The sequence below is a fragment of the Parasteatoda tepidariorum genome, chromosome 11, assembly GCF_982258835.1.
Source record: "Parasteatoda tepidariorum strain Cologne lab strain chromosome 11, Ptep-v5.0, whole genome shotgun sequence".
NCBI classification, from domain to species: Eukaryota; Metazoa; Arthropoda; class Arachnida; order Araneae; family Theridiidae; genus Parasteatoda; species Parasteatoda tepidariorum.
The window spans coordinates 100,852,150-100,872,255 of NC_141765.1; the positions used below are offsets into that span (position 1 = coordinate 100,852,150).

A 20,106-nucleotide genomic window follows, 5' to 3' on the forward strand; every position below is an offset into this window, starting at 1 on the left:
AATGGCTTTTAAGCTTCAACTCGCCCTATTAAAGGGATGAGTAATATCAACCTACAAAAGGTTATTCGTAGATTAGTTTTTCCTTTTTGTTAACTACTAGGGATGAAAATTATGATCTCAACATATTTTATATGAAATGTTAATTGCTATTATTTTTTTTCTTTGTTAGTGATGTTCTCTTCTCTTTGGAAAAAAGTCCTGGAAAAACGTTATTCATTGGATCTTCATATGTTGTTTTGGAATGTACTGAATTTACAGCAGGAATTGGGTTGGATGTCACGGTTCATTCTATCTTGCTTCGAGGTTTCGATCAAGGCATGGCTGAAAGAATTGGCAACTACATGCAGGGGAAAGGCATAAAATTTCTCAGACCTTGTGTTCCTACAAAGGTATCTATACATTTAGATTTTAAAATGGCTTTTAAGCTTCAACTCGCCCTATTAAAGGGAGGAGTAATATCAACCTACAAAAGGTTATTCGTAGATTAGTTTTTCCTTTTTGTTAACTACTAGGGATGAAAATTATGATCTCAACATATTTTATATGAAATGTTAATTGCTATTACTTTTTTTCTTTGTTAGTGATGTTCTCTTCTCTTTGGAGAAAAGTCCTGGAAAAACGTTATTCATTGGATCTTCATATGTTGTTTTGGAATGTACTGAATTTACAGCAGGAATTGGGTTGGATATCACGGTTCATTCTATCTTGCTTCGAGGTTTCGATCAAGGCATGGCTGAAAGAATTGGCAACTACATGCAGGGGAAAGGCATAAAATTTCTCAGACCTTGTGTTCCTACAAAGGTATCTATACATTTAGATTTTAAAATGGCTTTTAAGCTTCAACTCGCCCTATTAAAGGGAGGAGTAATATCAACCTACAAAAGGTTATTCGTAGATTAGTTTTTCCTTTTTGTTAACTACTAGGGATGAAAATTATGATCTCAACATATTTTATATGAAATGTTAATTGCTATTATTTTTTTTCTTTGTTAGTGATGTTCTCTTCTCTTTGGAAAAAAGTCCTGGAAAAACGTTATTCATTGGATCTTCATATGTTGTTTTGGAATGTACTGAATTTACAGCAGGAATTGGGTTGGATGTCACGGTTCATTCTATCTTGCTTCGAGGCTTCGATCAAGACATGGCTGAAAGAATTGGCAACTACATGCAGGGGGAAGGCATAAAATTTCTCAGACCTTGTGTTCCTACAAAGGTATATATACATTTAGATTTTAAAATGGCTTTTAAGCTGCAACAGTATTTAAAATTATATAAAATTGTTCTGATACATTTACTCTCTTTGTTATTGAAATTATGATTTAAATTATAATTGAAGAATAAAATATTCGAGTTTGAAATAATAATAAAAATTGATCTTTCTTGATATTTTTGCAAACATCATATTAAAATGGTATACAAAGCAACCATTTATTTTATTTAAAATGTTTTTTAAAATATTGTCCTAAATTTGATTGAAGCTGTAATTTTGTTAACTATAAGGATAAGGATCTGTTTCATTATCTGAACAAAATTCCATGTTCAAAGCTAGGTCTGCCAAATTCATAACTTTAGGAAATACTAAGCAAATCAAAATAAAAGCCTGATTTCAATGTTATTGATTAAACAACTAAATCCTAATTTGATTGAGGCTCACCTAGAATTGTCAATGTTTCTCAATCCAATTTTCCAATGTTGCTTAGTAGGTGTACTATGCAACATGAAATAAATATTTTTATTGACAATGTACATACATGGCGAAGTAATATAAGTAATTTTGAATGGTGATCAATAAATGGCACTAAATAGTCCATTCATCTTTAAACAATTATGTGACAACAAAAGGGGCTGAAAAACAACTATTTATAACATGTTAATACAGGGGTCGATTGGTTATGTATCTACCACAAACAATTCACTCATGCATAAGCAGCTATGCTCTCCAGATTTCACTCTATGTAATTTTTTCCTGTGAGGGTTAGTAAAGAATCTCCAAGTAGTTAAATCATAATTGATTTGTAAGCCCGTATCAGCTGCAATTTCCAGCATCGATACAGACGTGGTGCCTAAAGTTTGGTAAGAAGGTCATTTCAGCCTTGATGTATAGTGCATAACAAAATTATTGCGTATTGAACATTTATGAGGAATGAATTCATAACTTGATTATACTTTTGAAATAAATAAATATTTTTTGTACACTTTGTATTGTTTTCCTATGAAATAGTTTTTTTTAAATTTACTCTACATTATATGGAAATATATTGTTATTCTTATGTTATGTTAAAATATATTGTTATGTATTATAAATTGTTTTTAAATTCTTTTTTTATTAGTTCAATGTACTTGCTCTTAAAAATAAGGACCATTTGTATGTGTACAAAATATGTTGTTTCTTACAATGTTTGTAATTGTTTTATTTTATAGATTGAGAAAAATGAATCTACAGAACACATGTTAAGAGTAATTGGAATAATGGAATCAGGTGAAGAAATTGCTGATGAATATAATATAGTAAGTAATCGTGCTTGATGTCTTGATACAATTATGCTTCATTTTGTTATGCTATTTTGTAAAAATGTTTACCAACAAATTTTTCAGGTATTTTTTGCTATTGGTGGTGATTTCTGTTCTACTGGCAATGGATTAGAAACTGTTGGTGTAAAAGTTATACCCAAGTATGTAATTTTTATTTATTTATTTTCTTTTTCATGACTGCATTTTTTTTAAGTCATAACAATTTTTTTTAAAGTTCTTACATCATGTAAAATATTGCTTTTTATTGAAGACTATACTATTTTCGCAAATGTTTTGCAATCTGAAAAATTTGTAAGCATTATAAAATTTTTAGAATTTAATCTCAAAATTTATAGAGTTCATTAAACTGCCAAATATTAACATGATTATTCTAACTGAAGCTTTTTAATAACAAAAAATTTTAAAACTTTGAAAATTTTAGAATTTAAATTGATTAAAATTTAAATCATTTATTTATATCAGTATGTAGATTTTTCAATTATTTTTCTAAATAAACTGATTTAAATCATGATTTCAATTATGAATTAAATTAGAATGCTACATTAAGCAATGCTTTAAATAAAATACTAAAAATGAATTTTAGTTCCAATGCTGTAAAAATCAATAAAAAATAAAATACTTTTTTCATTTGTTTCAATATAATGGGGCTTAGCATTTTACAGTATGCTTATTAACATAATGCTGCATTAACTAAAATAGTGTATAATGAAAATGCCCAAAAGGAGTATAAAGTACTAGTATAAAAGTATTCGGTATAGTACTTCATTCCTATTTATGCTTTTGATTGTGTCAGTCATAATGCATCTTTATCTCGATAAAAAAGTGAAGAAAAAAAATTTCTTTCACTCTTTGTCTTAACCCATTCAATAACTACATTATTTAGATTATTTTTTAAAACTATCCGAACATAAGTTTGGTGACACTCTATTTTTTTAAAGAAGTTTTAGACATCTTCCGTTCATACTAAGATTATTTTAATTAAATAAATAATGAAAAATTAAGTTTTTGAAAATGTTTTTTAAAAAAATCAAACTTTGTTTCTTAAAAAATTAAAACTTATTTGGTTTAAATCAGCCAACCTTGAAAGATTATAATGATTTGTATGAATTTTTTCAGAAATTGTTTACATTTATAACTTTCTATTTTAGAAATGGTAAAATTCCCGTTGTGAATGAACAAACTAATGTTCCATAGATCTATGCAATTGGGGATATTTTGGTGGGAAAGCTAGAATTGACAGCTGTTGCAATAGAGGCAGGGTTGCTACTTGCTCGTCGATTCTATGGAAATAGTTCTACCCAGGTATATTAATTTTCTCAATTGTCATTATTTTATCAAGAAATTGTGAGGTAATGTCTATGCGATATGTTTAGCTAAACATTATTTTATTAAATTGTGACTATCCAATTTGTATACTTATTCAACAGATTGGTACTGGTAGTAAATAGAGTGCATGTCCTGTATTAAACTGAACAAGTGTCCCCTGCAATTTCCATCAATACCAAATGAGTGCTCCTTTCCCATTACCCTCTCTTATAAGAATATATTTTCTTATCATATGTAGCAAATATGGTCTTTTTTTTTTATTCCCAGTTAGTAATGTACGCAAACCAGGAAGATGATGGGATTAATAAGAGTATAGACATTATTTTTCATAATGATTCTGTTTTTCTTTCGATAATTTAAAGATTGAGAAAATTTTTGTATTTTTGCCTGTTTCGTAAGAAAATTTTCTCATTTTTATTCCATTCTTTTTTCATTTTGTTTGTCTACTGTTTATTGATTGCATATGTTGCTATAGTGCTGACATTTTTCATAAAAACAAACACATAACAAATGCAGGCATTATAAGTTATCTAATGTATATTTATTTCTTATAATTCAGAAATTTATTTCTTATAATTATATTTCTAAAATCTATTTAATTAAATTATTTGGTTTCATACATTGTTTCTATAAATATGATTATTAATAACTTTAACAAATATCATGGCAAACATGCTGATTTTGTAACTTTACAGATTGTAACCTCTATACTGTTTAACCGCTCCTTACTAAGACGCAAATCTTTCTTTAAAATTTCAGGGGTGACTTATAAGTATTTTGCAGCATTTGATTTTTGTTGAGAATGATTAAATCCATGATTAAAAAAGTACCAATTAATATAGGAGAAAATGAATATTACAGTAAAATTTTTATTTATAAATAAGTTAATATGCTTCTTATACTGTCCTTACAACACACTAATGAAATTTTAATTATAAAGAGAAACAATTGCCTGATTTTCAAAAACAAGAAGAAAAAAAATCACTTATTTGGCAACCTTGATATAGCTTTACTTTTATTTCTGGTCTGTTGTATTATTGTGTACATAGCATAGCTAGTTAATTTTTATTTCTAACATGTTTTTTTAGCAAGCAAATGCTTGCGTGTATAAGCCTTTTGCTGTCTCAAACAATTATTAACAGTCAACAAGAAAATACATGCTAGCCAAATGGCAAGAGAATGGACCAGATACAACAACTCGTAACTTATGCTGATTGAAAGAGTACTCAGTTTCTGCTATAGTAATCGCAATCCATATATGCAAAATTATATTTGATTATTTTTGGACTAGGAACTTAAGATATAAGTTTTATCTATTTATTTTTTGAACAAAAAACTGTTACGTTTCTAAGTAACAGAGATATAAAAATTTAGTATTTTTCGGACTGTTTAGCATTTTTAAAAGGTGCATCTTTATCAATTCGGTATGATCAATAATAATTAAATATTTTTGTTGAGTATATATATTTTTAAATACCTTTCACTTATTTCATTTATAATGATAATTTTCACAATTTTAAATTAAAATTAATTTTTGCTAAAGTGATTAAAGTAATTATTAATTAAAAATTAGAATTAGCAACACAATATTGAATTCATTTAAAATTGTGCATAAAATGTTTCATGATGGCTAATATAATCAAAAATAGAGTTGTTTGAAACTTTTTGTTATTTATCTCTTATTGTTACGTATATATCATTTTTTAAATTTTTTTTCAGTACTTAAAAATATTTTTAGCTATTAAAAGATATTTTTTGATGAAAAAATTGGCCATGTACCCTGTTTTAATAATGAAAACGGGATGAACTCAAAACAGTGCACATCCTCCTGCTGGAAAATTATGAAAAGAAAAACGTAAATTTAGGCACGATGAAATATTAAATCAAGAATGGATGAGGGGTCTGTGCTTTTGCTAGTGATAACTTTTGATTCTTACCAAGGCTCTCTCTCAGTTTAAAAATTTTTACTTTAAAGTTTCAGATGTGTAGGTGGTAGTAATTTAATAATGACTATTTTATAAAATAGAGTTGTTTGTACACAGCTGCAAATCTTTTATCCTTAAATTTCAATGTTTAAATTTTTATGTAAATCTATAAAGCAGTTGTAGAAAGAGAATATATTTAAACTGAGAAAAATTTCATGGGTTGTTGAGAAGATGGTTAAATGTAATATTAATTAAATGTATAATTATTGAATGACAATCGTGCATGACTTATGACTATGTTAAAATATTTTCTTTACAGATGGTTTTTCAATTTATTTTGGTTTCTTGAAATTATATAGAAATAGTTATAGCTGGCCAAATATTACTCAGGCCAATATTGGTAGACTACCAATAGAATGAGAAATTAATCATTATTTACCACACAGTCAAATTATAATGGTTTAAAATAGCAATGATATTCATAATGTTCCCTTCCAAATTTTATTTAATTTATAGTGGTCAACATAGAAGATAGATCTTAACAGCCACGCAAAGAATTTCTTTGTCTGTCTTTTTTTCTACCTAGATAATAAAACTCAATTTAGACAGATGTATGTTATTTTCTACATAAACATAATTTTTTTGTAATTTTTCTTTGAATTTTGATAGATTTTACTTTCAATTCAAAATCAAAGTGTAACAGCCGTGTGTCCATAATGTTTTAAATTTATTAAAGTATGATCTTCTTGTATAAGTATTATTTATTACAAAATTTTTATGATCTGTTCTACATATATTTGATCGGGATCCTATCTAATGTATTATTTGGCAAAAGGTTAAGGTAACATTTAAAAATTTATTATTTTTGTTTAATTTTAATATAAAATTTATTAAAACAGTATTAAAATTAATGTGATCATCTCAATTCAATGATAAAATTTTAACATTATCTCTCAATCTCATCTTTAAAAAAAAAGCATTAATTTTTTTGTATGGTTTAGATGTTTTTCTTCCTAATTATAGTTTCTTAACTTTTTGCATTTATATTTTAGTGTGATTACAATAATATAGCGACTCCTTTAGAGTGTGGATGTATTGGATAGACACTTATGGAAAAGAAAATATTGAGGTACATGCTTTGCCATTAGCTATTTTTTAAACCAGCATTTGCAGGGATACTTTTTTATTCTATGTTTTATTCTCTACAACTTTATTTATTTATTATTTATTGGCAGGGTTGCTCCTTTTCTGTCCATAAGATAGAGTTTTCTGTTATAGTTCCAACTTCACGATTATCAAATATTTATTTATTTTACACAGGTCTACCATTCTAACCTCTCGAGTGGACTGTAGAGAAGGAAGTGTTTGTTATGCAAAACTATGCTTTAAAACTGATAATGTAAGTCTTTATTTCATTTTTTTAAAATTTTTATTATTATTAGAGTTGCTAACTCCACTAACATTGCCTTTTTATATCAATTTTCTATAAAAAGTACTCACAGCCTTTATTTTAGAAGAAAATTCTTGAAATTTAAAAAGTTTCTAAGAAAATCATTTTAAAAACATGCACTTTTTTTTACTAGTTTTATTGCTTCTACAGAACTGCCAACTCTCTAGGCTTTTGCAATTTATTTTAATGCAAATTTCTTATAGTGGTAGCTAAGCTTAAGTTCTAATGTATTATTTTTTATTCACTTGAACTTATTTTACACACCACTACTTATAAATAATTTAAAAGTTCATCTGCTATGCCACTTTAATGTTTAAACTTAAAATGTTGGCAAAATTACTAAAAATTCTGAAAGCTTTGGATTTAAATGTCTACTACTCCATAAAATAGTTTAAAAATTAAGAATAAGAAAAGTTAAGATAATTTATTCAAGACTATTCCGAAATATACTACACAATGAAAACTTTTAAAGCATACTATACAGCTATTAATTTAAAGTCTCTAGACTGTATCAGATTCAATAGCGTTATACCTCTTTATTTGAAGGCAAATGTAACAGAACAATGAGAAATTTTTTTGACTGGAATAATTCCTTTTAATAATTTTTTAAGTGCTTAATAATATAATAATCGATTATTTATATGCATATTTTTCTTAATTTAAAAATATACATATTTGGTTTATTCAGCTTACCTTAAGCTAATGTACCAGAAATTTTCTATCTCGTAATAAAAAAATAGGATGTTTGCTTATACACCAAACTATCAAGCTCTCACTGGCACAAACATTTTATTTCAAGTTTTTTGTGTGAGTGTTCATGTTATTTCGTGAATATTCATTAACTATTATCAATAATGCCAAAATCACAGCAGTTGGCAGTCTTCTTCAATTTATTGTTGCATAAAGATAACTATAATTATCAGTTTTCTTCTTAATTTATTTTGATCTATCTTCACATTGAATTGGATTTACAAGATTCAAAATAGAGTTTACAAGAAAGATCTGAGATTTGTTACCATATGTTAGCATTCGTGATATCGCACCATTTTTTAAAGTCATTTTTGATAAACCTTTTCTTATTTTAATTTTTTATTTGAAGGTGTTGACTGTTATTTCCCCCCCTTTTTTTATGTTGTTAGGAATTAAAGAAATATGCCTCATAAGCAAACTTTCAAATCGGGGGATTACACTACTTTTTTCCGCCCTCCATTTCCCCTTAAAAAAATTTAGTATGTATTGCATCAGAAACTGTCCTGAGTTTTCTAAAAATGTTGTTTTGACTTTTATTTTGAATCGCGATGAAACCTGAAATCTTCTAGCTTTTTAAATAACAAAAAATTCAGACGGATAGTTAATAAGATACTTTTAAACTTATTATAATTAGTTTGAAACCTTTCTATAATTTTAGACCATTTTTATTTTAAAATTAATTCAAGAATATTTACATCTTGTTCTGTGGGTTTTTAACCTATTTATTATTCAAGAATATGTTTAACAAGTATCAAAATTGAGTTCAATGTATTCTACAACTTGAAATTGTGAATGCAAGAATGCAGTAAACATGGCGTGAAACTTCTACTTACTGGGTACAATGTTGCATATAAGGCAATAATACTGCGTGTTGTCATATTTACAGTTAAAATTATTGCATTATTATTATAATTATACCTGGTGGGAAGTAAACCTGAAACACTTCCAGACCCTAAAGCATTAAATTTCTAGTAGTTAGTGTAATACAATTTTGTATTTTATTTTCTCTATTAGTCATTAGAAATTTTTGTTAATGAAATGTTTGATAAATTGTGCATTAATTGTCGTAAAATTTCCATATCATAAAAAGTATTGTCTTTTTTTTTGTTTATGTTAGCAGCTATGTATATTCTACATTGTTATATATGCAATTGTATTTTTAGGAAAAAGTAATAGGATTTCATTACTTGGGACCAAATGATGGAGAAGTCACTCAGGGATTTGCGCTAGGCATGAAGTTAGGTGCTACAAAAGCTGACTTTGATGCAACAATAGGAATCCATCCAACATGTGCAGAAGTAAGACTTGATTATTTATTGCTGTATTCTCTTTGTAAACTTTGTACAAATGAGTTCAGGTTTCTGTTGCACCGAACCTGAAGATTTGTATTTTGAGCAAACCAGAAAATTTGCCAGTTTTTTTAAAAAATTTAGTTTGATCGAGTGAGAATTTACTTCGTATATTTATTACTTTTGGATTAATTATTTTTTATAGTTTATTAAACTCTATTACAATTTTTGATTATTTTTAAAAATAGGATATCAAAAAATCATTGAACATTTCTGATAGTAGTTTCATCTAAAAATTCATTTTAAAGTGAGTTTGAAGACATCCGAAAATTGCCCTTTGGTACAAAAACAGACAAATAATTTAAAATTTGTCACAAAATATTAATATTTATTTTTAAACTTCCGAATCATATGTTATTTATATGATGTAAGTATATTAGGCTTTTCCCCTGTTAAACATAATTATGCATTTTCACCTTTTAGTTTCTGTGTTCTTTTCAAAAGTTTTATCTGATATACATATATTTTGACAGTATGCAGAATATTTTGAAACTCACTTTCAAATATTTTAAAGGCAAACTCACTGGCAAATGCGATAGAAAACATCTAAATAAGCATTTTTCACCATCCAATACATTGACAAAAAGCAAGCAGTGGACCACTAGGTTACTGTCACATAAAATGAAGAAACACCAAATAAATAAAAGAGGTTCTAAATTAATTTTCTTGCCAACATTTGTTCAAACATTACAGAAACTGCAGAGTAGTAATTGTTGGTGGCGCACATCATTTAATTTTCGTCCAATTAATTATCTCCTCTATTCATTTGGTTTTTCTGTAACAGTAATGGATACCTCTTAGTGTTTCACTGCTTTCTTTCCACCTTTTCATTACATGATAAAAATTACTTGTTTAGATGTTTTTTATTCCCTAAATTTTTGCCCAGAAGTTGTGAAACACCCTGTATATATTTATATTTGTTCTTACAAATATATATATTGTCAAAAAGTTCAACAGCTAATAGTAACAAGCATGCTATTAGCTGTTCAGTTAATTTCCATCCATCTTTAATCAGCACCAACTGTTAATTAAAATGCTGCAAGATTTCCAAATAAAAAAAAATCTACATATTTTACAAAAGAAAGGCATGTGAAATCTATTATTAACATATGAAAAGTCTCTTCATCACTACCTAATTAAGGCTGATAAAAACGTGTTGAGGATTATTTATTGATGTTATTGATTTTTCTTCCAAGTGATAAAAATCCTGCCATATTGGTAGTTTTTTTTAAACGTTTAAAAATTGTGGGTTCTTTGGAAGAAATATAAAATTAATGATCAGGGTTCCCACGGTCCTTAAAAACTGCTTAACTTTTATTTTGGAAAATAAGGGCCCTTAATAGTACTTAATTTTGGTCAAAGGTTTTTAAAGGTGCTTAATTTTTCAGCATCACTATAGTTGATAAGAACATTTCTTCAGCTCATTGTTTTAAAACAGTCATTCTTTTATCACCTAGAATTAGACCATGCACCGAGAGTAAAGCATTTTAGAGAGACAAGAAGGGAGCGGGGTGAGAGAGGGCTACGGGCAAGGAGAAAAAAGTATGTCCTTTTATTAATGCATTGGTTCTTTCATTAATATATACTGCCTTTTGCCTAGAATGATACTCTATAAGAAGAGTGACATTCTAAAAGAAAAGAATAGAGTGTGGACAAGGGGAATACTGCACATGGAAGAGATAGTGCTTTTGGGGGGGGGGGAGGAGTTCTAAGGTACTGAAGTGGAAAACTCAAACTGACCTTCAAAATTGACTGAATTCAAAAAATTCAGTTCTACTGGTAATGTTTTTGCTCATAGGAACAAAGTAAACCCTAAGAATCGAAGTATCAGAAAAAATTTTGAACTAGTATCCATAACGAAAACTATTTCCAAAATTCTTGGAAGAATTAAATAAATTTGCATAATATTTCAATGTGTAATTAGTAACTGTAAATTAATAAGAAGCAGTAAAATTTTTTTAAACTCATGATTGTACTAAAAATTAAACATATCTGTAATAAACAGGGTTTGAAAAATCCCATCCCATCTAGATTTTACATCAAAAATCTGAGATTTATTGGGGTTTTGGTGAAAACCTCAAGTTTTTTCACAAATATTTTACATTTTTATTCCTGAGTACTAAATAAGAATGCATGATTTGATCCTAACGAGATACTTAAATATTTGGTAACTATTTATAACTTGTGCTGCAATGTAAATATTTTTTAAAATTGTAGATTGTTACGTTAATGTTTTTATTTCTTAAGGATAAGCAGATTGTTACATAGAAATTCAAATCTATTCAATTAAAAGATCCCAAACTTTTTGAAATTAATGTCGATTAGAATAAAATTCAAACTTAGATTTTAATAATCATTTCGAATCCGCATGTGGGTTCGGTAAGATTATTGCCTTCTCATCTGCAACTCTACTGCATTTTGCAAGACATTCTCAATTTCAGATTTTCACCCTCCGAACCGAAAAATCTCTTGTCCATATTATAATGCTAATAATAATCAAGAAAAAGAGTTCTTTGTCAGAAACTAGTTATTTTCTCATGATTATCTAAAGTCTTAAAGAATTATTTTGCATTTTGTTAATGTATATAGTGCTTAAAAATATTTTTTGGGTGCTTAAAAGGTGCTTATTTTTTGTTGAAAGATTTGGCTATGCACTCTGTATAACCGATTGAATATCTATGAATCCTTGTTGGTATTAGAAATTACTTCCATTAGAGAATCAGCATTCATAAATTTCCCATAATTTTTATATTTTGGACTTCCAGACCTGTAAATAATAAATCCTAAATAATCATGTTGTAATTTGTTTACATTTTGATGCTTTGAAATTTTTTTCTCCAGCTTTTGAAATTTCATGCTTTATTCTAAGTTCACATGAACACTATTTTTCTATACAAAATTTTAAATAATTTCAGTAAGTGAAAAAGAGTTACTTATGAAGGATTTCTCCCGAAGTACTATGTTCTATAAAATTTAATTGTATCTGATTGCAAACAGGTAAAACTACTGCTCACTGTACAATAACCAAATGTAAACTTATTATTTCCGTAATTGTAATTTTTCGCTGGAGTTTTAACAACTCCTTTCTTAAAATTTTTTTTAGTTAGTAAATATAGCTAATTTCATTTGTATTTTAACAGAAACTGTTTATGATGGATTCAAATGTAATACCTATTACATAAAATTAGCATTAAGTGCTGATGATCAATACTTAGCTTGTGGTTCCAGCAGCAATAAAGCTTATGTTTGGAAAGTAAGTTTTATTTCATTTTAACTTATCTGCCACATTTCTTTAAGTTTAAGCAAAACGTCAAGACAGGTGGAAAAAAATAACTTAGTGCTGGGTGTTCAAAGGGAAAACTTAGAGTTTTCAGGGAAATTCGCAATCAGCTATGAATGTCCATGGAGTTTTTGCAATTAATAATGATCACTCATTTTAAAGCAAATCTTTTTCAATCCATTATATGGCATTACGAAAACTTAATTCATTGATGCGATTATTTTTTTTCCTTATCAGCAATGTAATTATATGAAATAGTTCTTATTAATAAGCATTATTTCCACTTTTTTTTATTCATTTATTTATTTAAATTTAAGATATGTTTCTTAAAACATTAGATTGATAACTACGAACTCTACTGGTTTTTCCGGTTGACTACTGGATTTTGTCAGTTTCTCCTGGTCAACTGGTTTCATAAAAATCCTGATTTTTGTATATTTTAGAAAATTCCCTAAAATTGGGTAAATTTCCTTAAAAAATCTCACCTGAAATAAAAATTTTATGCAGATTATTGCTTGCTTGAATATTTAAATAAGTGTTACTAATACATAATGAAGCGAGCCTCATTTATAAATATTAGTTTAAAATTTTTCCAAAATGTTAAGTTTATTTTCATTCCGAATTTGCTTTTTAAATTAATTAAATAATCTTTTAACTATCTTTGATGAATTAAATGCCTCTTTACTGTTCAAAATTATGAGTTAACATTATACATTTAATTTCAAGTTCATTTAATTTTAATCATAACTGGAAAATATGGCAGTTTTTCTATTTTGATGACTATAAAATTCCTAAAATTTCCTATGAGTAAAATATTTAGTACACTTTGCGACAATAATCATGAAATTTATATTATTTCGTGAAATCTACTGGAGTTTTTCCTATCCATGTTGGCAGCTATGTAAATTATTTAAATACTTTTTAAAATTAGTTTTTTTTTGTTGACTTAATGATAATGTATTTAATCAACAAAAAATAAAGTCTTCATTTATTTATTTTATTTTTATATAATGAAACTCTTTAGTTACATAATATTGAATAAATTTATGTAGAATATATTAAAATGTTTACTTTTAAAAATATGCTGCATTTATTTTTAATTTTTTATACATTTAAAAGTTAACTCCAATAAAATTAACTCCGCAAAATATATAAACAATAATTTGATAAAATTAATTTTTATTCAAAGACTAAAAATGCTTCGCTTTCAGAGGTGTTAGATTTTATTATTAGAGATAATTTGTTTTTAATACATGCAGTTGGATTTCAATCATGTGCTTAAAAATTGAAATTTCATCTAAACGTTCAGAATGTGATGTTAAGTAATTTGGAAAGTCAAGTTTTCATTTATTTTTATTTCTATTACGTATTACTGATTAGCCGCATTATGTTAGTGTATGTATGTGAATAATATGTTCTTAAATACTTGACGTAAAGCATTATTACCCTTATTTTATTGTCTTGAGATGCTTATGTGCAAACATGTGTATACATGACTTAGCTCTTTCTTAATAATTGTTTTGCACTCTATTAACACTTGATATTTGTTTAAATATACTTTAAATGTTATGTTGTAAAATAGAATATGTAATTATTTTAATACTATGGGGAGATTTAACTGGAGTTATAAGTTCAGAAAAGTCAAACTTAGTGCTCGACACAAATCTTATCGGTTGCTTCTTCCAGGACTGTAAGTAACTGGATGAAATGAAAAAAAAACTAATAGAATTGTTCTGTAATAAGTATCATAGATATATTTCAATCTTAAAATTAATATTTCAGGAATTAACTGTAGTAGAACAGAATTAATTAAATAGTAATATAATTTATTTAATACAATAGAATTTAAATATAATATAGTATCAAAAAACAAACAATTTTTTCATAAATACTTAAATAAGAAACAATTTATTTATTTCTGTTTTATATAGAGATTTAAAATCAACATATATTAAAGAGTAGTTTTTGAGTATTCATACTTAGTATTTGATTATTAAAAATTAGCGTGTTATTTGTAGTTTTAATTTTTTAAGTAATTGGTTAGGTTTAATTTTAATAAGTTTAATTCAGTTTAAATTTTCACTTATTTTAAAAAAAGATCTATTAAATAGAATGGAAATTACTAGTATTATTTAAGCTAAATTGCAATTAAAAACTGACTAGGAATTTCTTAAAATTTTTTTTTCTTCCATTTATTCTATTTGAGTTAGAAGATACCTGTTTCTTATGGCGCAGTTTTTTTTCCACTGGAAGAAACTTGTCCCCCCCCCCTGGTTGTAGGCCTAATGTTTGTAACTCTAGTTGAACCAAGGTATTGATTTCAATTTTTCTCTATTTGTGTTTATCAATAGTAGAGCTATAAGTTAAAAATTATTACTGATGTTATTATTAAAATATGCGGTAAACGGAATTGCTTATTGTAAAATTTAAAACAATGATTAACGCTTTACCCATCAGAAATATCCATTTCGTTTTTTGCTCATCCCTATTTAATGAATGAATTAATATTTGAAAAAAAAAACTGTATTAACATCAGCTGTCAAGTTTAAAATTAACGTATTTGAGTGGATAAATAAAATGTATTTTAATTAAAGATTGAAATTTTGAAGAAAATAATAATGAACTAATAAGTAGGAATCGAATAAAATCTTCTCCTAATATAATTGTTTTAAAAAAGGCTATAAAGTAAAAAAAGTTATATTTAAGAAAAATTGCAATTTGTGTTTTCAATTTTAGCAGAATTCTTACTTTTTAATTTATTTTCATATTCATGCATCATTTTCTCTTAATCATATTTTCTTAATCATATTTTCTTAATCATATATGATCAATAATAGAAGTATTTATTGTTATTTAATAGGTTAATCTACCTGGTTATCCAAAATGCCGGGACATTCTTCTGAAGTTACTACAGTACCTTGGGGATGGCATGATGTTACAAAAGTATGTTATTTTCTATGTGTATTAATATATATCTTTCTTTCTCATGTTCCAGAAAATTACCTTTCTTTACGTTGAGGGTGGTAACTGCTGAGTAAACCGGTGTATTATTTTTTTCAAATATTTTTTAAAGAGATGTAAGCAATGAGCAAATTTTATGTGCTTAACCCTTTCCACCCGATTTTTGCTGCATTGAAATTTAAGTATTAGAATCAGTTTATGTTAATGCTGACATATTAAAATAAGTGTACTGTGAGTCTAAAGTTTTCTCGGAAATCTCCTGCGACAATATATCTCAATTGTCTTGAATATTGTAAAAATACCTATATTGTATGGGAATGAAAAATGAAAATAATGTAACTGCATCAAATTATTTATTCTTACCAGAAGTTAGAATAGTTACCAGTCTTACCAGATGTTGTAGAAATGAGAAGTTGCTGTTTTGAAATAATCAAAACAAAACCTAAAATTTTGTCTTATAATGTTTGTATCACTAATGGTATGTATTGTCCCAATGGTAATTATGATTGGCACAATATTTCCCACAAAACAAAATGTGTCAAAGTTTCTCCATCTGATACTAAATAGGTACAATTGTTGCAGTTTGTCTACGATTAGAACTTCCCCCGCCACAAAGTCTGAGGCTGTCTGCTGCTATGGAAGCAAGAATAGCACATTTCAGGATGGGTAGCTTCTCTTCACTCAAGGGCTAACACAGTTGACCAAAAAAAAAAAGATTACCTTTCTCCCCCCCCCTCTCTCTTTCTATATCCCTTTCAAAATCTGTCCTAAACCAGGGGTCTGTCCAGGCCAAATTTAGTACCCTTTTAGCGGTACCTTCACAAATTCAACTTTAGGAAAAATTTCACAAAATACTTTTTCTTAAAATTTTATTTTTGTATCCCGTAAGAAACGATAAATCTATACTTTTGTGTTGATTTTTTAATATAATTTTTCATTTTTTACGAATTATGTCTAAATTTTCACAAAATAAGTACCTCTCAGAAAAACCCAGACAGACCCCTGTAAACAATGACCCCATACCCCTACATGAAATAGTTATACCTCGTTACCATAGTCACCCTCGTGGGTTCAGATAAATGGCTAGGGGGTTTCTTACTTTAGACAAACTATACTTAATACGAAGAAACAATTTTTTTCTCCAAAATATAGTTGTATTCAAAAAAGTTGTTACCTCAAAATTCAGAAAATACACATATTAAAACAAAATTGACTGACATGCTCACAAACAGAAGTTAGCCATTATGAAAATTAGAGTGTTACCAAATTCCTTTAGTCATATTTTTATTCGCTAATGTCTAAAGAAACCTGAAAACATAAAAACCCATGCAAAATTGGGATCTGTTTATCCATTAGAGAATAAATTTTGATCTTTGAGACGTTTATATTCCTTTTGGGTCGAAAGGGTTAAAAACTTGATTGAAATTTTAGAGGTAAAATATTTCTTAAATATTCAGCATTGCTAAGTTACAAATCTTCACTGCAAACTTAGGTGATGGAAACATTGCAGTCATTGATCAACTCAGTATTTGCAAGGACTAGTTTTACATTCTTATTTTTTCCTTTCAAAAAACCAGTTTTTCCCAATTAAAAAATTTTGTTAAGCAAAAATTTCTAAACATCATCATCAATGTCTGGACAGCCCTGGGTGGGCCTTAGCCTTCTCAAGAAGTTTTTTGCAGGCTAACCTTTTTCTTGCTGGTGTTTTCAAGTTTTAGTTTTTAAGACCAAAGTGTCTTTTTCTAGGCCAACTATCCAAATCAAATTCGGCCTGTCTCTTTTTCGTGTGTCAACTGGTCTTGCATTGAAAACTCGTTTTGTGGTATGATCTTCATTCATTCTGATAACCTGGCCTGCCCATTTAATTCTTTGTCGTTTAATAAAGTTAATAATGTCAGGTTCATTATATGAGTGATAAAGCTCTAAATTTGTTCTTCTAAACCGCACACCATTTTTTAAAAATTCTTCTAAAAATACTCCAGATCTGTCTCTCGAAGGTACCCAACATAACCTCATCCGTACAAGATATGGTTTTTCTAAATACGTGTAGTTTCTAAATATTTATGAATTATCTCTAAATATGGATAATTTCGAAACATACTTTCCCAAAATCGTAATGCTGGGTTGGGGTCAAAATAAGGGTTGCTAACTTTTTACGCTATTTGAGAAAATTTCTTCTAGTGGTAGCTAAGTCAATCTTTTGATTTATCATTCTTAGTTTTGCAAAATTGAATTTAAAGTTTCTTTTTTCCTCACCGACTGCATGTAAATGATTCAAAAGTTTACAAAAATCCTTGCTTTGTTGTGGCTTCCTCGTGGTGAGGCTTTTTTAAAATGTTGGCAAAATTACCAAAAGCTTTAGTTTTTAATTGTGTACTACCCTATAAGTATGGCTTAGAAGATCAAATTTAGAGCTTTATCACTCATATAAGGAACCTGACATTATTAACTTTATTAAACGAGAAAGAATAAAGTTGAAAGGTCACTCTATCAGAATGGACGAAGACCGTGCCACAAAAAGAATTTTCAATGCCAGACCAGTTGGCAGACAAAAAAGAGGCAGGCTGAATTTAAGACGGATAGATGGTCATGAAAACTAAAAACTGGAAAACACTAGCAGGAAAAAGTTTAGCCTGGAAAATACTTCTTGAAGGCCAAGGCCTACCCTGGGCTGTAGAACCATTGATGATGATGATGACTACCCTATAAAAGCTTTTACAAAAACTGTAGTAGTTGGTAGTCCTGCATATGTAGGTTTTTAAGAACCGAACATCTTTGTACTAAGGTAAAGATTTGCCTATTAAGGGGCATGAAGGAGTAATATCAAGCTTCGAAAGGTTATACAAAAAAGTTACATCAAAAATTAGTTATGTTCAGTGTCTATATAGCTGTGGATATTTCAAGCCATGACAATTCTCTGAGTATATAAACATTTAAAAATAAAAAAATTTATCAATATAATAATAATGGAAATAAGATCACAGAACAACTGAAGTCAATGTCATTGCATAAATCATAAGGTCAGAGAACCCTCATGAATTTAAAATGAATAAAACCACTCGAGATATAAAAATCCAAGACTTAGTTATACAATTTAAAACTAGTTAATAAAATAACTCCGATCAAAAGGGATCGCCAAGGCCAACTGGCCCTCATGAAATTATTGAAACTACTAAAAAGTCCGAAGACCCTTATTAATTTAAAACCCAAAAATTTATAAAATGGTGCACATTAAAACCAATCGTAAAAAAATGCAAGTATGTAAACTTGCTAGGATAATTAAGATAAGAACACATGATCAAAAACCTTAAATATCTCAGATAAAAACCATGAAAAGATAAAGTTAAAAGTTAAATCTCAAAAGGGAAGCAAAAAGTATGGTAATTGTAAAAGCAGTAGCTAAAATGTTTAAAATGTGCAAGGTAAAAAGGTTGATGGCTAAAGCCAATTAAGATCAGAAAGAGAGACACCCAAGATGGAAATCGCAGGTTTCGAGATTATGATAGATATGTTGTCGGCCAGAACAACATCTTATGTACTAAAAGGAATTCTGATTGCTTACGCTTGTACCACCACTTCCCACATCCAAATATTAGTATTATAAATATTTAGATCTATTGGTAAACAGAAGTAATTTTTTCTAAGTAATCATTATTTAAAATAACATTTACAATATTATGTAAGTTCACAATTATTATGTGAGTTCACAATTCACCGCAATTAAATATTTTCTCTTACTGAACGGGCAGATATATTTAATACTATTTTTGCTTGTATCTCATTGTACACGAAGCTGATAAATTATTTAACAGATCTCTTTAATGTAATTTAAGACAGTATAATAATATCATTTGTACAAAAATAATAATTGCAAAACAGTTAATAAGATTAGACCACTTTTCTAGATAATTTTATCTTAAAATTTTAATGCAGACTTACATTAGAATAATAATAATAATAATAAAAATTCTTTTAGTTTTAAACTCTTGAGTTAAAAGCGTAATAATAATACTACTTGGAAAATAACTTTAGATAAGGGTTAAAAAATTATTTATAGAAAAACAAACCTTTATAACTTTAATTAATTTTATGCTGATGACTACCAAAACAATATGGAAATGATGAGGAAAAACTGTGTGTGGATCCTACCACGTGATTTCTCTGCCAATAAAATTACGCGGTCAATTGAAAACCATTAGATTCTTATCTATAGTAAGACAATATAGTAGATACAACATTTTTCCTTTAAGTTGATTATATATATCAGGGGTTTCTAACTGGGGGGCCGCATCCGGCCCGCAAGGCTTTTTTTTTTGTGGCCCGCGAACTAAAATATATCAGTTGTCATTTTTTTGCGGACAATTTTTGTAAAAAATATATATGGGTTGAAAATACTTTTCTCGCTAATAAAAACCTAATTTTTTCGTTTCTGTGAAATTTAACATACCAAGGGTTCAAAGAAATTTTTTTTTCAGGTTTTGCACCCAGGAAAATATTTATTCAAATACAAAAATAATCGTTTATGTTGCTCTT

At 27.8% G+C, this 20,106-nt stretch overlaps 2 protein-coding genes across 2 annotated transcripts; both read left to right on the forward strand.

Annotated features, from left to right (window-relative positions):
- Positions 1 to 99: 99 nt before the first annotated feature.
- LOC139424850 (thioredoxin reductase 1, cytoplasmic-like) lies at positions 100 to 3,726 on the forward strand. Its single transcript, XM_087154551.1, has 4 exons — positions 100 to 1,213; positions 2,422 to 2,508; positions 2,596 to 2,672; positions 3,681 to 3,726. The coding sequence occupies exons 1-4, from the start codon at positions 1,142 to 1,144 to the stop codon at positions 3,724 to 3,726; spliced, it is 282 nt and encodes a 93-aa protein (XP_087010677.1). The 5' UTR covers positions 100 to 1,141.
- On the forward strand, positions 3,663 to 12,581 carry LOC147802029 (thioredoxin reductase 1, cytoplasmic-like). The gene is made up of 5 exons (XM_087155240.1): positions 3,663 to 3,834; positions 6,836 to 6,912; positions 7,104 to 7,182; positions 9,147 to 9,281; positions 12,473 to 12,581. The coding sequence occupies exons 2-5, from the start codon at positions 6,893 to 6,895 to the stop codon at positions 12,512 to 12,514; spliced, it is 276 nt and encodes a 91-aa protein (XP_087011366.1). The 5' UTR covers positions 3,663 to 3,834; positions 6,836 to 6,892; the 3' UTR covers positions 12,515 to 12,581.
- Positions 12,582 to 20,106: the final 7,525 nt, after the last annotated feature.